The sequence below is a fragment of the Nomascus leucogenys genome, chromosome 22a (genome assembly GCF_006542625.1).
Source record: "Nomascus leucogenys isolate Asia chromosome 22a, Asia_NLE_v1, whole genome shotgun sequence".
NCBI lineage: Eukaryota > Metazoa > Chordata > Mammalia > Primates > Hylobatidae > Nomascus > Nomascus leucogenys.
The window spans coordinates 2,279,137-2,293,660 of NC_044402.1; the positions used below are offsets into that span (position 1 = coordinate 2,279,137).

At 47.4% G+C, this 14,524-nt stretch overlaps 1 protein-coding gene across 16 annotated transcripts in view; it reads right to left on the reverse strand.

Moving 5' to 3' along the window:
* KLC1 (kinesin light chain 1) overlaps nt 1-14,524 on the reverse strand; it is a 64,553-nt gene that overhangs the window by 5,271 nt on the left and 44,758 nt on the right. For 4 of the 16 annotated variants that reach the window (XM_030803762.1, XM_030803760.1, XM_030803761.1 and 1 more), the window contains exons 14-15: nt 11,404-11,454; nt 10,215-10,802 (exon numbers count right to left, since the gene is read on the reverse strand). The exons of 2 other annotated variants lie outside the window; for them this stretch is intronic. In XM_030803762.1, coding sequence (XP_030659622.1) covers nt 11,422-11,454 — 33 coding nt within the window. In that variant the 3' untranslated portion in view covers nt 10,215-10,802; nt 11,404-11,421. Of the gene's footprint in view, nt 1-2,105; nt 2,601-3,796; nt 3,864-9,233; nt 9,365-10,214; nt 10,803-11,403; nt 11,455-14,524 lie in introns of those variants that run through there. 10 more of the 16 variants (XM_030803752.1, XM_030803753.1, XM_030803750.1 and 7 more) reach the window with 5 other exon arrangements.

The window sequence follows — 14,524 nt, forward strand, 5'->3', positions numbered from 1 at the left end:
TCTGCCACAGCTGCACTGACTACCCAGAGATAGGCTGTCCGCCCGCAGACCCAGACGCTCCCATGCCATGGTTGCTGGGGCCGGGGGCTGCACACGTGGCTGCCGTGGGGGGTGCAGTGATTATTTTGACAGCAACTCTGAAGAAACAGGTGTGACTCTCACACGGGGTTCCTCTCACCAGAAAGAACACAGAGAAGGAGGGATGGCTGGGCCCACCACTTCTCTCCTCTGAAGGGAAAAATTCAGACCGCCATATGGGAAATGGCTTAAATCACTGCACTTCTATTGGGTGGGGGGGGTTCAAACATCGGGGACTCAGGTACTCAGATTCCCTTGCTACCTCCCTCTCTGAAACACGAACCTTCCTTTACGAGCTGGCTTCAGGGAGGCCCCCTGGCTTCTCTTACCCCAACACACAATGCTCCCACAGCCACAGTGCTGCAGAGGCCACCTCGGCCCTAAAGTCCCATGGCTGGAAGCCAGAGCAGGCTCCACAGAGGCCCCACACAACCTCGTCTGCACCCATCAGACTGAAGAGGTTAAAATTCAACTCCACATTCAGCCCTATATTTATTCCTTCTAAATGCCCTTTTTCCTTTACAGATAACTGTCACTAAGGGAAGCTGTCTGGGTTCCAAACTCTGCTCACATCCTCACAGGGACAAGGCACCCCCACCACAAGGGAAGCTCCGGAGCCCTCCTGCCTGTGGCACAGACGTAGCCCACTACAGGGGCAGCCACAGCACCTGTCAAGGGAAGCAGCTGTACAACCCCCTTTATTTTGGGGGGGTGGCTTCCCACAACCCGCCAAATTATATATATATGGGGGTTTTTTTGGTAGACACAGGGACTCGCTATGTTGCCCAAGCTATTCTTGAACTGGGCTCAAGTGATCCTCCCGCCTCAGCCTCCCAAAGTGCTAAGATTATAGGATTACTGGTATGAACCACCGCACCCAGCCATATATATATATATATATAATCTAACATTTTTTATTTTAATCCCATCCACTATTACAGAACCTATCAAATTTTCTTTAACACCTCTATGTAGCATTTAGAAAGTAAGCTCCTGATCCATCAGAATCTCCAAGAATGGAGTCAGGAGCCTCAGAAAAGGAGCCACGGCCACAGGTGAGCAGCTCGGGGACAACGCTGGCTCCACAGGGCAGCTCCTGTGCCAGGCACTCGCTGGTGACTACACGGAGCTTGTCTTGTGGAACCACGTGTTTTCACAAACACAGCAGTCCTGCGACGTGAGATGGGATGAAATGAAACTTTTAAAGGTATTTTAAAGTCTAGCCTTGTAACAAAACCCCGGGACACTCTGTCCCCAGCCTTTGTGCCCCACAGGGAGCTTCTAGGGGCTGAAGGCGACAAGTGTGAGCCTCTGCTGTGCCGCCACCCGCCCTGTTACATGACAGCGGCAAGCTGACCTTTCACGCGATGGCCGGTGTTTCACAGACCGCCCCTCCATCCCGCAGCCTAGTTGGCTGGCATGGAGGTGGCGCTTCTGAGCTTCAGCCTTTAGAATCACTGATCACCTCAGCATCTGTTTTGTATGCTCTTTACCTATGGACTAGTCTGTGGACGGCTAAGAAATACGGCCTCAGCATTGATTTGCAAAGGTTCCTGTCAGAGTCCACCATGCTCCCTCATTCTATAAAGCTTAAGCTTTTAAAAAGTGAAACGCCGTGTTAGCCAGGATGGTCTCGATCTCCTGACCTCGTGATCCGCCTGGGGGGTGCCTGTAGTCCCAGCTACTCGGGAGGCTGAGGCAGGAGAATGGCGTGAACATGGGAGGTGGAGCTTGCAGTGAGCCGAGATCGGGCCACTGCACTCCAGCCTGGGCGACAGAGTGAGACTCTGTCTCAAAAAAAAAAAAAAAATGAAATGCACGTCTCTATGGGCTTCGTGTGCAGGGGCATCTGGGAGACAGAACACTGCTCAAAAGAGGTGGGCATGGGGCCCCAGGCACCCAGGGCCACAGGCATGGGGACCTCAGAAACAGAGACCCGGAAGATGCTCCTGCTGGGAAGGAATTCACTTCCCACTGACCAGTGTCTGCTGAGCTTCAGGCTTTACTGCCATAGATCACTAAATGCCTATCATTCTGAAAGGGGTACTTTATGTTTCCAGATTCTTAATTTACAGCCTTATTACAATATTACAATTTAAAAGAGAGTTTGGTGTCATGGCAAAAAGGTGGCAGGCAGGAAATGCAACAGCATCGGTGAGCAGGAACCAATCCCCAGCATGCTGAAGCCACCTCAGTGCCGCCTCGGCCTCCCTGAGCCAGCCTGGCCAGCTCACGGTTGGGGCGGCTCCTGGCACTGGGGCTGCAGGCCAGGTAACAGAATGCTGGGGCACAGCCGCCCGGGTGTTTTGAAAAGGCACCTCCAAGGTTGGTGGACGTCACTATCTAGGAAAGGAAGCCAAGGAGTGCGGCTGGCGCCTCCGGGCAGGGCGGTGAGGGGCGTGGCAGGGCGGGGCGGTCTCACACTCCCAAGGCAGGTTACCTAGCCCTGCCGGCCCTCAGAGGGCCAGGTCAGTGTGGCTGGCACTCAGAGCTCGCGAGTCGGCCAGACAATTATTTCGTTCCTGCATGAAAAAACAAATAGAAAAATTACACTTAACCAGGACTTCAAATGATGCCAGCTTCAAATGGCCTCAGGCCTAACAGTACCAGCTGCACAGCTAAATCTAGGTTGGCACTCGAGAGGCCCAGGGGTCAATGTGCATGTGGAAACTCCAAGAAACCAGAGGGCAAAACACTGGGTCAGCCACAGAACCCTGTAAAATGAAGAGACTTTCTTTCCTCTCGTCATTACGGGTGCTTCAAGCAGTATGTCCAGCACCCTACAAGCCTCTTTAGCAGCCACCGAGAAGGGGGCTGGGGAAAAGCTTTCCCGAGGTGGCTGCCTCCCAAGAGTGCTGGGGGATAGGTCGGGGCACTGGCCTGTCTGCGAGGATTAGTGGATCTGGACAACTGGGAGGGCAGTGCCTGGCCACTGTCGCGAGCTCTCAGCACCAGCACAGGGGCAGGGACTGCCGAGTCCCAACAGCTCGAGCTGCCGGGCGGGCTCCAGGCACCTGGCCACCCACTGACAGCCACAGCAAAGGTCGGAGTGAATGAAAATTCAAACAGCCTCCGTGATGGGGAAGGGAGCCAGTACTTTCAGGCACCTGGCCAGCCGCTGACAGCCACACAAAGGGCGAATGAATGAAGACTCGAAAGGGCCTCCGTGATGGGGAAGGGAGGCAGTACTTTCAGATGTAAACCTGATGTGTCTGCGTGAGACCTGAACAGCTTCACCAAGTGCTTAAGATTTTAGTGTCAAATTGACAACACGTTAGTCATCATGTTAATAGAGTTTTGAATAGTTTTGAACACTGAACAGCAGCTTAAGTAGAGAATTATTAATAGTTATAAACTTAGTAGAGGCTAAAATCAAACAAACTAATCATACAAACTAGTAATTGGTCAAGCTTTGATAGTACTTTAACAGAATAAATTAATTAGGTTAAACTATTTTTAAAGACCATTTGAGATCATTAATATTCTGAGAATGTTCACAGTGTGAACATGGCCATAATTCACATAATCGGTGGTTAAGCAGAATATTAAAAATACTACTGTCACAACTGTCTGTCTAGGAACAGACGTGGCAGCGGCCCCAGCCCTCTGCAGGAGCAGGGGCCGAGCAGGGGCCAAGCAGGGGCTGGGCACGGGTCTGCAGCAGACCTGCCAGCATGGTCTGGGCAGCCTAGGACACAACTCGGGGTAGGCTCCTTACTTGAAAGCGATCTTCAGCAGCCTTGCCACCCACGTTAAGGACATTCAGAGAGCTGGCACGCTTCATGCTGCAACCCGGACACGGACATGCAAGGACAAACGATCAGCACATCGGTCAACCAGCAACAGGAAGCACAGGCAAAGCCCCCTCCAAGGCCTCTGTGACAATGGGGGCTCTCGGGACCTTGTCTTCATCTTGCTTGGGTAACAGGGGAGTCCTATGTCTCACTCTATTTAGTGCCCAGGAGAAAAGACCACAGCTTCTCTGCATCTTTCACAGCAAAATGCTTCTTTCGAAGTACCATATGCAAACTCAAAATGTCCTTAGACTTGCACTTTTAAAAAGTGGCTCATCTAGACTGGGTACAGTGGCTCAAGCCTGTAATCCCAACGCTTTGGAAGGCCAAGGCAGGAGGATCACTTAAGCCCAGGAGTTCAAGACCATCCCGGGTAACATGGGGAAACCCCATCTCTACAAAAATAAAAATAAAAAAATTAGCCCGGTGTGGTGGCACACATCTGTCGTCCCAGCTGCTCGTCAGGCAGAGGTGGAGGATCACTTGAGCCCAGGAGGTCAAGGCTGCAGTGAGCCATGATCGCACCACTGCACTCCAGCCTGGGAGACAGAGCAAGACCCTGTCTCTCTTTAAAACAAAACAAAACAAAACAAAACAAAAGACCAGCTGTGGTGGCTCACACCTGTAATCCTAGCAATTTGGGAGGCAATCTGAGCTCAGGAGTTTGAGACCAGCCTGAGCAACACGGTGAAACCCCATCTCTACCAAAATACAAAAAATTAGCAGGGCATGGTGGCATGTGCCTGTAATTCCAGCTACTTGGGAGGCTGAGGCGGGAAAATCATTTGAACCCAGGAGGCGGAGGTTGCAGTGAGCTGAGATCATGCCACTGCACTCCAGCCTGCGCAAGAGGGAGACTCCAAAAAAAAAAGCCAGGCGTGGTGGCTCATGCTTATGATCCCAGCACTTTGGGAGACGAGACTGAGGCGGGTGGATCACTTGAAGCCCAGAGTTCACAACCAGCCTGGGCAACATGGTGAAACCCTGTCTCTACTAAAAATGCAAAAAATTAGCCAGGCATGGTGGTACACACCTGTAATCCCAGCTACTCTGGAGGCTGAGGCACAAGATTCACTTGAGCCCAGGAGGCAGAGGTTGCAGTGAGCTGAGATCACTCCACTGTACTCCAGCCTGGGTGACAGAGCAAGACTCTGTCTCAGAAAAAAAATAAATAAATAAAATAAAAGGTGAACCATCTGGGAGCAGAGAGGCTCTGCCTTCAGTCTGATGATTTTCAGGGAGGGCGCTCAAGGGCTCATGTCAGACTCATCACCATTAAGGGATCATGAAGAGACACTCAAAACTCATTGCTAAGAGAAGATGCATAAATATACTGTCTTTTATCTTTCTATATTAAAAGCTGGGAAATCAACTTTATTGTTAGTAAAATAAACTCTAAAGCCAGTATTTCTCTACTTAGAAAGCAAAATTTAAAATAAAGTCATGGCTCTCCATTTAAAGAAATACAGGGATTTATACATATATTTACTTTTCCTTCCATCTGATGTATTTAAAATACTTGATGAAATAGCCTATAAATAATCTATAACTTAAATGATGGATAGTCATAAAATGACTATCATTGTTAACCACCATGGATGCCTTTGAACATAAACTCACCTGAAGTTTTAAAGCTAAAGCAGCCGATACTGAGGGTTACTTAAATTCTGAACGTGAACTGCATGCAACATGGACGGCGAACGTGAGCACAGCAGTTCCTGGGCAAGCCAAGGACGGCGGCTGTGAGGCTGAGGCACAGGCTTGAGGGGTGACAGGGACAGCCTCACACAGGATACCGGGATGAGGCTGAAAGCCCAGGGCACCCGCCCGTGTGTCAGCAGTGCTGTGAGCACAGCGCCTGGCACATGGCAGATACTCAGCCAGCCCCTGCCGAACAACTGCACCAAAAGCAAGACCTGAGTTTCCTTATCCCCAAGCAAAACTCACCCCTAAAATGTCCCAACCAGGACAAAACAAAAACACCCCAGTGAAGCCCACAGCAGACACTGCTGGAGCCTCAACAGGTTTTCCTCCACCCAGAACCACTCAAGAACAAACGATAAAATCAAACCAAATCACAAGTAAATTATCATCTGACATACTCAATTATTCTTGCCATAAAGTGGCCATTAACTCTTTTTTTTTTTTTTGAGACGAAGTTTCACTTCATCGCCCAGGCTGGAGTACAGTGGTGTGATCTTGGCTCACTGCAACCTCTGCCCCACTGGGTTCCAGTGATTCTCCTGCCTCAGCCTCCTGAGTAGCTGGGACCACAGGCATGCACCACCTGGCCCAGCTAATTTTTGTATTTTTAGTAGAGACGGGGTTTTGCCATGTTGGCCGGGCTGGTTTCAAACTCCTGATCTCAAGTGATCCACCTGCCTAGGCCTCCCAAAGTGCTGGGATTGCAGGCATCGGCCACTGCACCTGGCCGCCATTAACTCTTTTTAAAAGAGCTACACAACCTTCCCTCAAACCCCCTTTTACGAAACGAAAGAACAATTCGAATCCTCAACGTCTCTTCCTGTTTGAACACGTTGCATTCAAAACCTTTCAGTACAGTAACTGTTAGGAGTCAGCCAATCAGCAAGCTGCAAACACCCTGGTCCTTCAGCGATTCTCAAAAAGTGGCCCCGGGCCGGCAGCCCCAGCACCGTGGGAACTTGTGTGAAATGCAAATTCTGAGATCAGGGACTCAGGAATTGGAAACTCAGGGGTGGGGCCTTACAGTCTCTGTCTGAACAAACCCTCCAAAAGATGTCTGAGACTACTGTCTAGTTAATAAAAACAGTCACTCTCATTTGGAAAGATTATTCAGTTGTATGCATTTTACGGGATGCAATTTCCAAAGTCATGTAGAAAACGTTAGTCCGTGCAAGTGTGTGCATCTATGTCACATGGGTCAGGCTGGCAGTGCTATAGCCCCATGAACACTGACCACAGTTCTAACACTGGGAACTGGTCACACATTGCTACATTTTTATCACGGCAAAGACACAAAACACGAAAAAACAGAACAATTCTGAGAGCTGTCATGTGGGAGTGTGGACCAAGTTACAACACTCAGCACCAGAACTGGACTCTGCACTTAACAGGCTTCAAAACTTAAGAACCTCAAACAATCCGTGTGTTCCCCTCCAGGAATTAAATAATGTCCAGAATGCTCTCTCTGGGGCATCATGTAATTCCTGAAGGGGATCTGAGAGCTACTGCGTGACTCATCACATCATTCCAAGGGAGGGACACCAAGCAGTCACGCAGCACTGCTCAGACCCTCTCAACGCTGTAAGAAGAAATGTGCAATCTCAAAATTCATCAAGAGGCAGATAGGAATCTATCATTTTGGTTCTGGAAATCTGTAAACATTTTAAAATAAGATCACTATTCCAAAGGCAATTTAAAATCTCTTTCCCCCAAATAAGAGTTCATTTGTTTCATTGTAAGCAATTTGCTGCCAAGTCCCCATAAACTTCCAGAAGTCCAGTCTTCAAACCCTGGGATCTTCCAGGGAGTTTTCTGAATGAACATTCGTGGGGCTCCTAAAACTCCCTCTCTAGAAATGGGCTGGAAAACAGTTGTGAGAAGCTCCTTACAAAAGCCACGTCACTCCTCTTGCCTCAGGCCTGCACCTCTCTCACAGCCACGAAGAGAAGTCTCCATCCTCAACAGAGACTCCCACAGGGACACCAAGCAGACAAGACGATGAGCCCTACTACCAAGGGGCTGGGCCACCTCTGGCCACCCCGCACCCTGGCCGTGTATGGCAGCAGTTCTAAGGGCTTAGGTTATCAGGGATACTGGGAGGGATGAAAAAGTGGACATACTTTTTTTTAAATAGCTTTTAATCCCAGCAATTTGGGAGGCCAAGACAGGAGGATCACCTGAAGTCAGGAGTTCGAGACCAGCCTGGCTAACATGGTGAAACCCCATTTCTACTAAAAATACAAAAAACTAGCAGGCGTGGTGGAGTGTGCCTGTAATCCCAGCTACTCGGGAGGCTGAGGCAGGGGAATCACTTGAACCCAGGAGGCGGAGGTTGCAGTGAGCCAAGATGGTGCCATTGCACTCCAGCTTGGAGAACAAGAACGAAACTCCGTCTCAAAAAAAAAAAAAAAAAAGACAAAGTAACAAAACAACTGATCAGGCAGATAACTTTTTTATTTCCAGTATGTTCTCCAGAAGAACTCGGTTTCACCATCCTGAGGTGATCAGACTTCTTACTCACAGAACTTAAAGTGGGATCACTTGTAAAATAGTTTTACTAGGAATCAATCTCTAAAAAGTCGGTACCATTTAGGAAGTCAGAGTTACACAGAATGGCTGGCAAAAGCCTGCCTCATGAGAAATACGTCCAAGCCAGGAGCAGCTGCCCAGAGGTGACCTTGGACACTGCGGCAGGGACAATCTGTCAACTTTGTGCACCATATTAAAAACAAAGGGGCCAGGCGCAGTGGCTCACGCTTGTAATCCCAGCACTTTGGGAGGCGGAGGTGGGCGGATCACGAGGTCAGGAGATCGAGACCACGGTGAAACCCCGTCTCTACTAAAAAATACAAAAAATTAGCCGGGCGTGGTGGCGGGCGCCTGTAGTCCCAGCTACTCGGAGAGGCTGAGGCAGGAGAATGGCATGAACCCGGGAGGCGGAGCTTGCAGTGAGCCGAGATCGCGCCACTGCACTCCAGCCTGGGTGACAGAGCGAGATTCCGTCTCAAAAAAAAAAAAAAAAAAAGAAAAAAAAAACAAAGGATATCTTAAGAACCAAATTCCTTTGACAACTTAAATGTTATTTTTCAAAAGACTCTAAGACCCTTGACTCAAACCATTTTTTAAACATATGAAAAGCCTGAGGTTTTGAGAATCACCTTATAATAAAGTCTTAAAAGTTCTGATCCTATTTGAAACCATTTTTCTCCCTATTATAATACTGTATGAGATTTAATATAGTCGTAGCTAACATATCTGATTTAAAAGATTAAAAATGTTGAAGAATTTAAACTAATGCTAATTTAAAAAATAACGCATATCTAGAGTAAACAAGTTCAAAATGCTCAATGTTTTAATATAAATTCCCACATTTTGTTGCTAAGGCTTTCTTAGAACATGTGACAGAATCGAAAAATTCCATAAATTTCTTTTAAAGGTATTCGCCCTTTAGCCACTAACAGGAAGTTACCCAATTACTTCTCAACCTATCCTGGGAAAAACCTAGGCGGCAACTATGAAACCCTTCCGTTGTGAGAATACGGGAACCAACTGGAGTGTCCTTCCTGAAGTCTGTGGGTGAGGAAGGCTGCGCTAGGAAGAGAAGCGGCCCAGCGGCCGGCGTGCAGGGGAGTCGGGAGAGCTGGAAGAGATAGTTACCCGGGGTTCTTTGGCTCACTCTCTCGTGAACTTCCTCCCTTCAGCTTCCTAACCAGCTTCTCACTGCTGCGTCTAATGGAAGCCCGGAGTTTGCTAAAGGAACCACTGCGTTTTAAAGATCCAGTGCCATCCTGAAAAAAACGTGAACAAACGTGAAGCTGCAGGTGGTTCTCCCTCCCTCCCACAGGAGCCACACCGGGTGCAAATAAGAGCTCCACCAAGGCCGCCCTGCTTGCCAGCAGCTCACTGCTGACAGAGTCTTGCAGAAACCACCAATTACCATGTACGTGAATATGCTTTAACTAGAAATTATTCTTTTTAAATTTCGTTAAAGATAATCCAATGATCATGAAAACCTTTGGACATAAGGAAGCTCATTCAAACAAGTGATTGCATCCCAAAAGCAATGTGAATCGCGCTATTTTGAGACAAAAGCCAACACGCAAAGTCTCAAGAAAATTAAAGCAGCTTCTAAGAATATCATCAAAATCGACTTCCACATTTAACAGATACGTGAGCATCTGGCCCAAGTAACACAGTACAGGACCCAAAGCATTTGGATCTGACAGAGGCTCTTCAACAGTTTCGTCTAAATGCAATAGTTGGAGGTACTGTTTCCTTCAGTAAATTTTACACAACAGTTTCATTAAATGTTAACTATCAAGGTGGTTGGAAAATTAAATAAAATGCTCATTCTATACAAATAACTAAAAATCCTCAGACAACCTGGTAGGGAGGTGAGAGTGCCCAGCTCTCATCTTAATTGATTCAGGTATTAATAAGTGAAATACTTGGCAGTATCTGAACATGAAAATAAAAAACACAGAGTGAAGAAGATGTGCATACAGCAGCATTTCTTCTTGGAAGGAACTCCTTGGTGAGATGAACTGTCACCCCATGACCCCTAGCAGCTGTGCCATGTGGCGTTTCATGGATAAAGAGTGAGAAGTTCTACCAAGCAGACAGACACCAAGACACAGGTCAGTCGGAGTGAGTTTATTAGAAGTTAGAAAGACACAAATACACAAATCACTGAGCACTTCAAGATTAGTAGAGAAAAGCAGAATGCCCAAATTTCACACACAGACTACACAGCAAATGCTACTGGGGCGTATCCTAGGGAGACCCGGAGTCCGAGCCGGGCCCCCAGGGCTCTAAGTACCACGGAGCACGTGCGGCACATGCCTTGCTCTAAGGCTTAGTTACATCAACAGGTCACTGTCATGCCATTGCAACAACACCTTGTGTGACACTTAACTACCTGTTATCAAAGTGAACAGCTAATCGCTCTTAATTTTTAAACTCGTGTATTACACAGTAAATGGATTTTATTAATACAATTTATATTACTAAGTACATATCTGGCAAAGCTACATGTATACAGAAATCAGGAACCCCCCCAAAAAGGACAGCAGCACCGAAAGGAATGGCCAGTTCACAGAGAGGTGCAGCTCTGACAAGATCCTAGGGGCTGCTAGACACAGCGCGCAGCACTGGAGAGAGAAGGGAAGCTGCGGGAGACGCCACCCGTCATGCAGGAGACAGTGTGAGAGTCACGGGCGGCTAGGCCTGTCAGACAGAAAGGAGAGAGAAAACCCACGTGAAACCGCGGCGAGGAAAGGCAACAGGCTCTGCATAACAGCCTGGCTTACAGTATTTCTAGGTCACAAGTCTCAGCAGCCTTCTGAGTGGCTTTAGGACTGGGATGACCTTCTGCCTGCTTCTACCAGCCCAGCATAAAGCAGGTGCTGGGCCTCGTGGTGCATTTCACAGAATCCAGACTGGTCCATTCCCAATGGTCATCAAAGTAAATTTCAACACTTTAAGCGTAAAGACTGGCAATGTATTAGAAATCTCCTTGACACTTGGTGTAAAAGGCTTTACAAGCAACTGTACATAAGGAGATTATGCAATGAAAAACATAGGGACCAAAATAAAGGCTACAGGTATGACTTTCATTCTCTTAAAAACACATTTTAGACATTTCAGAAACTTTAGGAAACCACGGACTTTAAAAGTCTACAGCCCATTTTAAACATGCAGTTGATAATCCAAAAGAAAGTCAATTTCCACAGGCAGCAATGCGTCCTGGGTCCTGCCAGATTGGAAAGCCGACGTCTCGACAGAAGCACCAGACAGCAGGGCCTGCGCCCCGCCCGCTCGGACTCACCATGGGACGCTGAGCAAGTCATTTAACCAGCCCGAGCTTCATTTTTCTCATCTTTAAAATGGAAAAATAACACTTGTTACCAACACCTCAAAAACGTGGGGAGGACAAGAAAACATAAGTTTTTGCTGCTCTTTAGAAAAAGGATGCTAAAATGCTAACATATCGTCGTTAACAGTGCCGCCCTTGCTGTTCATTTCAAAACTCAGTGCTACACTACAGCAGTATTATAACACACCTGAACTAAATACTTGGCAGAACACAGAAGATTCGTTTCACTCAGATTCAAAAGTATTTCATGTGACACACACACACACACACGCTCACTCACGCTCTCTCTCCCCTCTGCAGCTGCTGGAGTAGCAAGCTGACAGCTGACAGCTGGGCAATGGGCCCAGGAGTCCCAGAATTGGGGTCCGACCCAGCTGCCTCCTCCTCCCTGAGCCTCTGCAGATCCAGACCACACCTGGGGTTGGCAATGGAGCAGGTCTGCCCCACTCTGGGTCAGTCTGCCTGCTTCCCTGAACTTGCCTCCTGAGGACCTTGGCTGTGAGAACCAGGGGGAAGGCCGGTGGCTGCCCTGGCCCAGACAGATTTCCATTCAACTGGACTTCAGGACCTGGGAGGATTCACTGCATTCTAACAGCTTAAGAAACTGTCTACATCTTTATATTACTGGGAAAGAATATTCACATTACAAAGGTGGGTTATCTGAGCAGGATTAATAGGATAATGTGTTCACAGTTTAAAAATATGCAGTCATCGTTATTATCTATATACAGTGGGATCTCAGATAATTTGGCGCTTTTTAAGTTTATTTATTTTTGGCATATTCTAGTTGTCTTACTAGTGTAATTTGAGACAGATTCTGATTCTGTTGCCCAGGCTGGAGTGCAGTGGCATGATCTTGGCTCAATGCAGCTTCCACCTACTGAGTTCAAGCGATTCCCTGCCTCAGCCTCCTGAGTAGCTGGGATTACAGACGCGCGCGACCATGCCTGGCGGATTTTTGTTTTTTTTAGTACAGACGAGTTTTCACCATGTTGGCCAGGCTGGTCTCGAACTCCTGACCTCAAGTGATCCACCTGCCTCGGCCTCCCAAAGTCCTGGGATTACAGCATGAGCCACCTCGCCCAGCCCTTAGTGTAATTTTTTAAAAATAAAAATTCATCTATTTCTAACCATATATTCCATTCCCCAATCATCCTAGGTAAGAATTTGGTGTATTCGAAACGTGTAGAAATCGTAACATGGGAAAAGAATGGCAAGATGGAGAGAGGCTGCTGACCTGCGGACAGACAAAGGTGGCGCAGCTGGGAGGCAGACCTCGGGCTCTACCTAGGATAGAGCATGTGTGATGTGGCTCTGTGTGTCTCGTGCGACCACTGTAAAGACAGCTGCTTAATGATGAGACAGCCCAAGGGGCTCCCACATCCCAACAGGGACCTGGTGCTGGTGGCTGACACATGCACATCACACCATGAACATGAAGCCACACGGACAGCAGTTATAGGAGGCCCAGTTTTAACCAGAAAAGGATTTCTGTGCACAGTGCAGCTGCATTTTCAGAGGCAAGACCATGAGAGAGAGCCAACTGAGACTCACGGTGACAGCGGCTTCCAGATCTGCATGCATCACACGAAAACGAGGTCACAGAAGTGCTGCTGTCAAGTCGTTTAATCATAGTCCCTACAGTGTGTACCTAAAAGAAGAGAACTGTCCTTCCCTGGACAAACCACCCACCAGGTCGAGACTCCGATCCAGACACTCCCTGCACATTACCAGCATCTGTCACCGCCTGATTTCCTTCTCAGTTCTGTGTGACACCAACGCTCAGGGCCCACAGGGGACGATTATCATTAACCAGTTTGTCCTTTCTTTGACCACATAACTCTTTGTTTTAAATGTTACTTATGAATATTGAGAAAAACTGAGTCCAATATCTGGTGTATGTGGTTATTATAACTTAATCAAAAGCTGTCACATTCATTCCTGGCAGTCACTTCTGCTGAAGCTGTAACTTCCCAACAGGGAGCACAATGTTTTTCCCTATGGTAGTAGTTTTCAACCTTTTAAAAAGCATTAAAATGCCTTTTAGGCTGAGGCAGGAGAATCGCTGGAACCTGGAAGGCAAAGGTTGCAGCGAGTGGAGATTGGGCCACCTAACTCCAGCCTGGGCAACCTCCGTCTCAAAAAAAAAAAAAAAAAAAAAATTTTATATATATATATATATATATATGTATGTATGTATATAAATATGTATATAAATGTATACAAATATATATGTATATAAACATATATGTATATAAATAAAATCGAAATCACATTTTCTCAATATAAATACATAACAAGTTATTCTAATAAACAAAACAAGAACAATAAAGCTGCCTTTATAAAAACCCAAAATTTGAAATCTGAAGTTATAGATAACAGGTATAGTTGTTTTCTTTTCTTTTTTTTTTTTTGAGACAGTCTTGCTCTGTCACCCAGGCTGGAGTGCGGTGGCGCCATCTCGGCTCACTGCAACCTCTGCCTCCAGGGTTCAAGGGATTCCCTTGCCTTGGCCTCCCAAGTAGCTGGGATTACAGGCGCCTGCTACCATGCCCGGCTAATTTTTGTATTTTTAGTAGAGACAGAGTTTCCCCATGTTGGCCAGGCTGGTCTCAAACTACTAACCTCAAATGATCCACCCGCCTCAGCCTCCCAAAGTGGTGGGATTACAGGCATGAGCTACGGCACCCAGCCACAGGTATAGTCTTTTTTTTTTTTTTTTTTTTTTTTTTTTGAGACAGAGTCTTGCTCTGTCGCCCAGGCTGGAGTGCAGTGGCGTGATCTTGGCTCACAGCAAGCTCCGCCTCCCGGGTTCACGTCATTCTCCTGCCTCAGCCTTCTGAGTAGCTGGGAATACAGGTGCCCACCACCATGCACAGCTAATCTTTTATATTTTTAGTAGAGAGGGGGTTTCACCGTGTTGGCCAGGATGGTCTCGATCTCCTGACCTCGTGATCCACCCGCCTCAGCCTCACAAAGTGCTGGGATTACAGGTGTGAGACACCATGCCCGGCAAGGTATAGTCTTAACATTTACCTCAACACCTAATTTATTTCTCTGTTTTAACTTAATT